The sequence below is a fragment of the Prunus persica genome, chromosome G8 (genome assembly GCF_000346465.2).
Source record: "Prunus persica cultivar Lovell chromosome G8, Prunus_persica_NCBIv2, whole genome shotgun sequence".
NCBI classification, from domain to species: Eukaryota; Viridiplantae; Streptophyta; class Magnoliopsida; order Rosales; family Rosaceae; genus Prunus; species Prunus persica.
This window is the reverse complement of record NC_034016.1, coordinates 6054259-6063521: the sequence shown is the minus strand read 5'-3', so window position 1 is coordinate 6063521 and position 9263 is coordinate 6054259. Positions and strand designations below refer to the sequence as shown.

General features: G+C 33.5%; 1 protein-coding gene across 1 annotated transcript; it reads left to right on the top strand.

Annotated features, from left to right (window-relative positions):
• LOC18766981 (short-chain type dehydrogenase/reductase) lies at positions 6272 to 7292 on the top strand. Its single transcript, XM_007201238.2, has one exon. The coding sequence runs from the start codon at positions 6364 to 6366 to the stop codon at positions 7180 to 7182; it is 819 nt and encodes a 272-aa protein (XP_007201300.1). The 5' UTR covers positions 6272 to 6363; the 3' UTR covers positions 7183 to 7292.

Sequence of the window (9263 nt, the reverse complement as noted above, 5' to 3'; positions counted from 1 at the left end):
CAATAAGATATTTTGTCGTCTATATTAGATACCAACCCTAGTTTATTTTTCTTTATATTTTATCAAATAAGGGAAAAACAAAAACCATTGTTCAGAGAAATCAAACCTGCAATTAAATAAGCATATAAAAAAAGACTATTATTTTAAAAACAACTTTGTCAATTTTCAGACGACGCTAGAACAACTGACGAACCGTCGTGGTCTATCGTCGTCTTATTTAGTTGAGGTAGTTGTCTTCAAAGTTGGAAACTTTCCCTCTTTGTCTGTATATTTTATCAAACTTGGAAAGAAGTAAAATGATTTTGGCCAGAAAAAAGGTAAAAAGATTTTTCAAACAAAAAACGTATGAGCATGCAAAACAGTAACCAAAATAGTGAAAATGAAAGCTTACCTTTTGCGTGCAATGAAAGCAAGAGGAAGATGATCGATGTTTAAGTTCAGAGACGACGAAGAAGACGAGAGGAAGACGATGAGAAACTCTGACAATGCTCTGACAAGGAAAAAAGACGAAAAGGTTTCTCTGGGAGATTGAAATTTTTAATCGGGTTTGGAAACAGTGCATGTGTAAGTCGAAAAGTTGCTTACATATAAAATCATTTCAAAAAAATAATACGGCGGTTACATTTAACTACGTCGTTTTTAACTAACACGACGCAATATTTTTCGTTCGACGTGGAATCATTTCATTTAACGTCGTTAGGTTTAATATAACAGACGTGGATTTTAATTTTTAAATTATGAATAGAATTTTTTTTCCCGTGACCCTTCAGTTTATTTTTCAATTACAGTGCGTTATAAATAGAGTTTTTTTTCCGGAGGAAATTTAAAACGAAGGAAATTAATATTCTGCAATATGTAAAGTTTCTTTTTTGGATGACAGATTTAAATAAAATAAGAATATAAAAACAACGAATGTGTAAGTCAAGTAGACGAAAAGTTGCTTACATATAAAACCATTTCAAAAAAATAATACGGCGGTTACATATAACTACGACGTATAAAGTACAAAATACGACGGTAAATTTAACTTCGGACGTGGTAAATAAATACGACAGTAGTGTTGTAGGTACCGTCGTAGTAAACTCAAAAATTAAAGTACATAAGTAATAACTCGCGTCATGGTAGATTATTTAAGACGTCGTGATTATTAATGTACCGACGTGGAGTTCTGTAATATACGTCAGTAATGCCGACGTTGATTTTACAATTTAAACGGCGGTTTTTTGGTAAGGACCGCCGTTGGTTTTAAAAATTTATTCTATAAATTTGTCGCTTTCATTCATTTTCGCGGTTTACATTTAGGGTTCCAAGTTCTTCCTCTCTCAGAGACACTGTCTCTCACATCTCAAAGACAATAATTTGGATGTCTTTCTCAAGAAGAAGCTTGTCAACTAGCCTTCTCACTTCCTTGATCAAGCCTGATAGGACACTTAGTGCTTCTGAATACTCCTTGCTTTCCATCAAAAGAGATGCAAGCCTGGCCTCCACTCGCTGTCGAAGGAAAGTTCGCTTCTCAGGGAAATCTGAAGATCAGATGTGCCTGATCCTCTGCTTGATTTTCTTGCCTAAGAAGATCCGTCGGATTTGTGATAGCTTCTTCCTTTATCCGTAGAGCTTCAGAAGAAGAAGATGGGTTCCAAGAATGCGATAAAGAATAGAAATGGCTTCAGATGGCCTCTAAAGTATGAGCAATTGAATCAGTAGTTTCTGGGAGATATGATGAAGACATTGTCAATGCTTTGAACTATACAAGTCCTGCAGAAAGATAAAGGACCAAACTGTTAAAGAAACTGAAACAACGGCGGTTTTCTGTTCTACCGTCGTCTTTTCTCGTCGTCTATATTAAGGTAAGATGGCGGTAGATTTATAATTACCGACGTAGATTATTTTGTTAAACGTCGTTAAGTGTACTACAACCGACGTGGATTTTATTTTTAAATTATAAATAGAGTTTTTTTTCCCGTATTCTTTCAGTTTTAGTTTTCAATTACAAAGCGTGATAAATAGATTTTTCTTTCCCGAGGAAATTTAAAATGAGGGAAATTAATGTTCTAGAATTTGTAAACTAACACGACGCAATATTTGCAAATCTGTGTCATCTGTTAAGATTATGATGTGGAACAGAGTTCCATCTGGTAAGATTTCGTAACCCTTGGGATCTCAGACAAATCTGATTATGTCGGCGGTGTTCTATATAAACCGTCGTGGTTATTTCAATTCTTGTCATTAAGTAGATCTACCGACGTAGGATAAGAAAATCAAAGAAAAAAATTGTTAACAAAAATTCTTATTAAGACGACCGTTAAAATTAAAGGTACGACGAATAAAATGAATAAATATGACGTTAAATTTTATTGTACGATTTAAAGATAACGTCGTAGAACTATACGAGAATGACGTCGATATATTTATATTTTCCGTCGTTGTAAATTAATTTAATACGGCGATATTTTGTATTTTAAAGCCGTGGATTTGTTTGTAATTATACGGCGTCTTATACGAAAACCTCGTCGTGTTATTTTATGAGTAAAAACGGCAGTTTTTATTGAAATCGTCGTCTTTACTTTCTACGTCGGTCGATTCATAACTTCTGCCGTTCTTTGTTGGCATTGATTTTACACTGCGGAAATCTGTTTCAAATAGACGTCGGTTGTTTAATTATGTACGTCGTTGTTTTTGAACAGCCATTTGAATCTCCATTTTTTAGTTGTCTAAGGTTGTATTACACGACGGTGTTTTTAGAACCGTCGTCTTTTTATAAACCACGACGGTTTTCACTTAGACCGTCGTTGTTTTCTGGTCGTCTTTTTCACTTTTTGTAGTAGTGGGACTTACCTATTCTTTGTAATTTGGATCCATATCTTTGTAAAATAAGGTTTTACGATTATGAGAACCTTAATGTTGTAATCGTGGTGCAAAAATATGTAAATCATTACCTAAATCGTGTAACCTACATGTTTATGGATCCTCTTTACAACGTTATGGTACCCTTGTATCCCAAAATTGTAAAATCGGCCCATAATCTTGTAAACCCTCATTTTACTAGAATAAGGACCTAATTTACATCCTCATGGTCTACACTTACCAATTCCTTGTAATGTAGATCCATATCCTTGTAAAATAAGGATTTACAACATTAAGGATTATGAGAACCCTAACGTTGTATTTGTAGTGCAAAAACTTATAAATCACTACCTAAATAGTGCAACGTACATGTTTATGGATCTATTTTATAACTTTTTGGTACCCTCGTATCCCAAAATTGTAAAATCGGCCCTTAATCTTGTAAACCCTCATTTTACTAGAATAAGGACCCCAATTTACATCCTTATGGTTTAGACTTACCAATTGTTTGTAATGTGGATCCATATCCTTGTAAAATAAGGATTTACAATATTATGAGAACCCTAATGTTGTAATGGTGCAATAATCTGTAAATCATTACCTAAATCGTGTAACCTACATGTTTATGGATCCTCTTTACAACGTTATGGTACCCTTGTAACCCAAAATTGTAAAATCGGCCTTTAATCTTGTAAACCCTCATTTTACTAGAATAAGGACCTAATTTACATCCTCATGGTCCGCACTTACCAATTCATTGTAATGTGGATTCATATCCTTGTAAAATAAAGATTTACAACATTAAGGATTATGAGAACCCTAACGTTGTAATCGTGGTGCAAAAACTTATAAATCACTACCCAAATCGTGTAACTTACCTGTTTTTGGATCCTCCTTACAAGGTTATGGTACCCTCGTGTCCCAAAATTGTAAAATCGGCCCTTAGTCTTGTAAACCCTCATTTTACTAGAATAAGGACCCAATTTACATCCTCATGGTTTGGAGTTACCAATTCCTTGTAATATAGAACCATATCCTTGTAAATAGGTATTTACAACATTATGGATTAGGTGAATCCTAATGTTATAATCCTGGTTCAAAAACTTGTAAATCGCTACCCAAATCTTGTAACTTATAAGTTTTAAGATCCTCTTACAATGTTATGGTACTCTCATATCCAAACTACTGTAATACCGGTCCTTAATCTTGTAAACCATCGTCTTTACTAGAATAAGGCCCCCATTTTAAATCCTTAAGGTCCACACTTATCAACTCCTTGTAATGTTGATCTATGTCCTTATAAAATGGGGATTTACATGGGACGCTAGGGGATTAGTAACTTTCTTCTCCTTCATTACGTCATTTAGTATTTTATTATGTTACAATACATATATAAAAAATTTAGTATTTTAGTTGAAATTATACATATTATATGTAAATACTATATTTATGAGTGGATATTCTTATTAATTTTTTTTTTAATGGATGGGAAAGGGGAAACCTATATAACAAGGATATGAACCAAAAATCAGAGGAGGAACATGAATATGAGGATGCCAATATATTAAATTATTTGTTTAGGCATAGAAATAAGTTTGTAAAAGCATATTTTGAATATGCTATGAGTCATATTCAAGAAATAATATATAATTTTAGTTTTAAGACATTTCTCCCAAATTATTTAGAATTAGCTTGAATTCTAAAATTTTGTATATGAGAAGCAAATGAGATGGTAACTCAATCACTTTCTTCCCCTTTATTATCTCATTTAGTATTTTGTTATGTTACATTCTTATATAAAATTTTGAGTATTTTAATTGAAATTGTATATATTATATGTAAATATCATATTTATATATTATATATTGATTATAAAGTGCATATATATTATTTAATTATTATATTATTGTATATTCTTATTTAACAATTTTTTTTATTGATTGGAACATGAACCAATTATATTACAAAGATATGAACCCAAAAACAGAGAAGGATCATAAGGAAAATTTTTGTTGGATGATGCTATGAGTCATCTTTTGTTATAAAGACATTTGTTTAAAGTTATTTTTAGAATAAGCAGGAATACATATATATTTTTATATAATAATATGTCATCTTGAGAAGTAATAATAGTGTGGCTTCAGAGTATGTCATATAATATTTATTATAATATAAGTGAATATTTATTGATATTATGTCTTAAAAGTTGAATATCTTATCATTGATTGATATTAAACACGTAAACGAGTTATACTACGCAGTTGTATTTTAGTTCCTTATAGTAATTTATTCACATTTAAGAAATAACAAAACAAAAAGAATAGTTTAGATGTTCAAAAATTGTATTTGGTTACAAGTGAAAAAAAATATTTCAGTTTTGCCAATTGGATTTATATAAAGTTAACCAAGTTTTATTGATTTTGGTTACAAGTTATATAAAGCAACCTCTAACTCATGAATCATGAAAAAATCTACAAATGTTGTGAAATAATTGAAATAATTGTAACAACATTATAGTCCACCCTAATCCATAACACTGTAATACCCTAATTTATAAAGAAAATGATACATAGTACCAAGATAAGAATGGACTTTGGACGAGTAAAATTATGTCATTATCCTTGTAAACACAACTGAAAATCTTGTAATCTACGAGAAAACTTGTAAACTTTCTATTTTTATACTCGTTTTTCTTGATTTTAATCCTAACAATGTAATATAAAATACATGGCCATGTTAGGAAAAGAATATAAATTTATAATACTTCGTGGATGTCTACAAAAGTACAACCATGTAACATAGATATCAGCAAGTAATATAGTTCTTATTTTAGAAATTGATTTCAACCAATTAAATATATAGAACTCGAGGTGAAAAAATTTGATGGATAAAGACTTTCAAGCTCTCAAATAAATATTGATGCGCATTCACCAATTCTATGAAACAAAATAAACAAAAAAATTAAAACTATCAACCTCAATTGATTTTTAAAAACTAGGCATAAAATACAGAGGAATTAACCACAACTAGCCATTATAATTTATATAAATAAAAACAGCAACTCATAATGAACTTGAGTAAAGCTACAATGAGGTGACATATCGAAATCAGAAGAAAAAAAAAGTCAAACAGTTTTCATAAAAAAAGAGTTTAAAACGGTAACTTTAGATTTATAAAAGCAAACAAATACAATTGCGAAATTCATAAGTATGTCATCGTGAGTTAAAAAGAATAAACTCAATTGAAAAATAATATATCCAATTATATGCCAATTGCCAAACAAAAAGGGTATAATTACATGACCTTTTCTGAGAGTATCATAAAAGACAAATGATGCATGGGTACACCTGGTGCACTATTGAAGGTGCCGCATGGTAGAAGCTATCAAAATCGTCATCCATGATGTGGCTTATGTATGTGCCTAGAAATATTATTATATAAACCTTGCACACCACCCAACACCAACAAAACTCACACACACAACCTCAGCAGAGCAGATCCATCTCCATGTAGCCACCCATGGCTGCTCAGATCACCGGCCCCGAAGCCCAAAACTCCTCTTCCTCTTCCCTTCCCCTCAACGGCCGTGTGGCAATCGTCACCGGAAGCTCGCGCGGCATCGGCGGCGCCATTGCAACCCAACTCCACTCCCTCGGCGCCAAGCTGGTCATCAATTACGCCTCCTCAAATTCAACGCAAGCAGACCAATTAGCTTCCGAGCTCAACAGTTGCGAAAATACCCAATCCAAAGCCATTGCAGTTCGAGCTGACGTCTCAGATCCCGAGCAGGTAAAGCATCTCTTCGACAGAGCAGAGCAAGAATTCGAGACCCAAGCCCACATCGTCGTGAACTGCGCCGGAATTTTGAACCCAAAGCTTCCAACTTTGGCCGAGACGAGCGTGGAGGATTGGGACAAGACCTTCAGCGTGAACGCCAGAGGGGCATTTTTGGTATCTAGGGAGGCGGCGAGGAGGCTGAGACGCGGCGGCGGCGGCAGAATCATCGCGATTTCGACCTCGCTCGTCCGGGCGCTGAAGCCAGGATATGGAGCTTACGCGGCGTCGAAGGCGGCGGCGGAGACGATGACGAAGATTTTGGCGAAGGAGCTGAAGGGGAGCAGGATAACGGTGAATTGCGTGGCGCCGGGGCCCGTTGCGACGGAGTTGTTCTTCGCAGGGAAGAGTGAGGAGACGGTGAAGAAGATTGCAGAGGCTTGCCCTCTGAATCGGCTGGGGGAGCCCAAGGATGTGGCTCAGGTGGTGGGTTTCTTGGCAGGGGATGCTGGGGAGTGGGTCAACGGCCAAGTCATTAGAGTCAACGGTGGATATGTCATCTGATCAATCAAAGTCATATTAATTTTTCTTTTTAATTTTTTTTTATTGTCTTTCCTTTTATTCCAGCCCACTTTTGTGATTATAATAAGAGATTTTGCCAAATGTTTCTTAAATTTTTTCAGTAAACAAAGCAAAAGCAAAAATTAGCAGTTAATTAATTACACAATTAGAAGATCAAGCCGAAAAGAATGGAAAAAGGCACTAATGACAAATAAAACCAAGTTAAGGAGATGCCAAATTGAATACCAAATACAAAGCAATAGAATAGAACTAAAATAATAAGAGAAGCACTTACTGGAACCCTTGACTCATCATCCTCAACATGTATCCATGGTTTGATGGTGAGTTATGTGGCTGATTAGTTCTCAAAAAGAAAATATAGTTTAGTCAAAGTACCGAGAAAGATATTATGTTGAAATGACTTTTCTATTCAAGTATATAGTAAAAAGAAAAGCAATTTTACTTTCACTTATATAATTTTTATGTTAAATGTGTTTTTTTAACCATCACACCCTTAAAATTATTTTAATAATAAAACAAATACTGTGTGGAAAACTATTTTGACTGTAAAATTCGAGAAATTATAGAATGGTACTGTACTACCACGTCAGTTAATAGTACTTCCATTCAAAATATACCATGTGTCACTTTAAAATTTTTTATAATGTTTTATTTTACGGCTGGACTTTTGCCCTCTAGAATAATATTTAAAAAACAAAAAAACCAAAGACGCTGGAAACCAACTCCCACAACAACCCAAATCTTCCTACCTTGCACTACCAACCACCCAACCCAATCGCACAAGGGTTTTGGTTGGCCACCTAGTTAATCTAAAACAAGAACCACATAAAGAAATCACTGGAAATAACAAAAACTGATTATTTCCTTTGTGGTTTCTGTACAAATGATTATCAACAAACCCAAAAAGAAATAACCATCACATACAGAAACTTGTCGAGTCCCTAATGAGCTTGCTTTCTTAATTTTTATTTTCTTAATCCATGGACTATTGGGTTGGGTGGAAGAAGTGCGAGGATGGGGATTGAGTTGTGGTGGGAGGTGGTTTCCGGCGGCTTCTTTGGGTTCTTTCTCTTTTTAAAATTAAAAAAATCTTATTCTAAAGTTAAAAAGAAAGTATTAAATCCAGCTGTAAAAAAAATTATAATTTTTATAAAAAAATGACATATGGCATATTTTGAATGGAAGTACTACCAGCTGACGTGGTAGTATTGTATCATTCTATAATTTCTCGTAAAATTCAACACTATTATAATTTGTCAGAAAAATTCCATAATTTTTAATTTTTAAGTGAACAAATATTGGACTTTTTTTTTTAATTATCTGAAAACTAACATGGGTGTATTCAATTGAGATTGGGGGTGTCCTCGATTGAGATTTTAATAGATTGTTTTGAAGCTTAAAAGTCCAGTGGTATCCAATTAGGATTTTTAAGTAATCAATAAAAATCTGGTGATATTCAATTAAGATTTTTAAATAATCTATCCAAGTCTTGTGGTATTTAATTAGGACTTTTAAAAGATAAGGAAAAGTACGGTGGTATTAAAAAACTTATTGATTTTGAAGTATTTCATTAAATGGTGTATTGTATGAGACTTTTGAGTGGGTGATATAAATAACAAACCCCATAAAAAATCACACCCTCCTATGCCTGATTCTCACGTTTTTTGTTTTTGGGGAAGATGAACAAATGAAGATAAACAAGGTACTGATGTCTTTACAAGGGCTTTGGTTTAACCAGACTCGATCCTTCTGTATTAGTGGATAAACTCAGATAGTTGTCCTTGTTTTCTTTTTCTCTTGGTTGTTTGGTTGCAGAGGTGTTTTCCACCTTTCTTTTGGCTTCATGTTTATACTGTTTGTTTGCTTTCATCTTACGGATAATCTCTTTGCCCAATAAAAAAAGGTGACTCAGATGGCTTACCTTCAGATATCTAAACAATAATTTCAGATACGTTGCTTTCAATAGTTGTTCATATTATGCAATATGCGTGCATTTTTCTCGATAGATTTTTTAGCTCATTTATTTCCTTTGATTTATTTGTCTTTCTTTAGTCAATTTGTGG

Excerpts from the sequence above, each read along its gene's own strand:
- LOC18766981 (XM_007201238.2), top strand. The coding sequence starts at position 6,364 with ATGGCTGCTCAGATCACCGGCCCCGAAGCCCAAAACTCCTCTTCCTCT.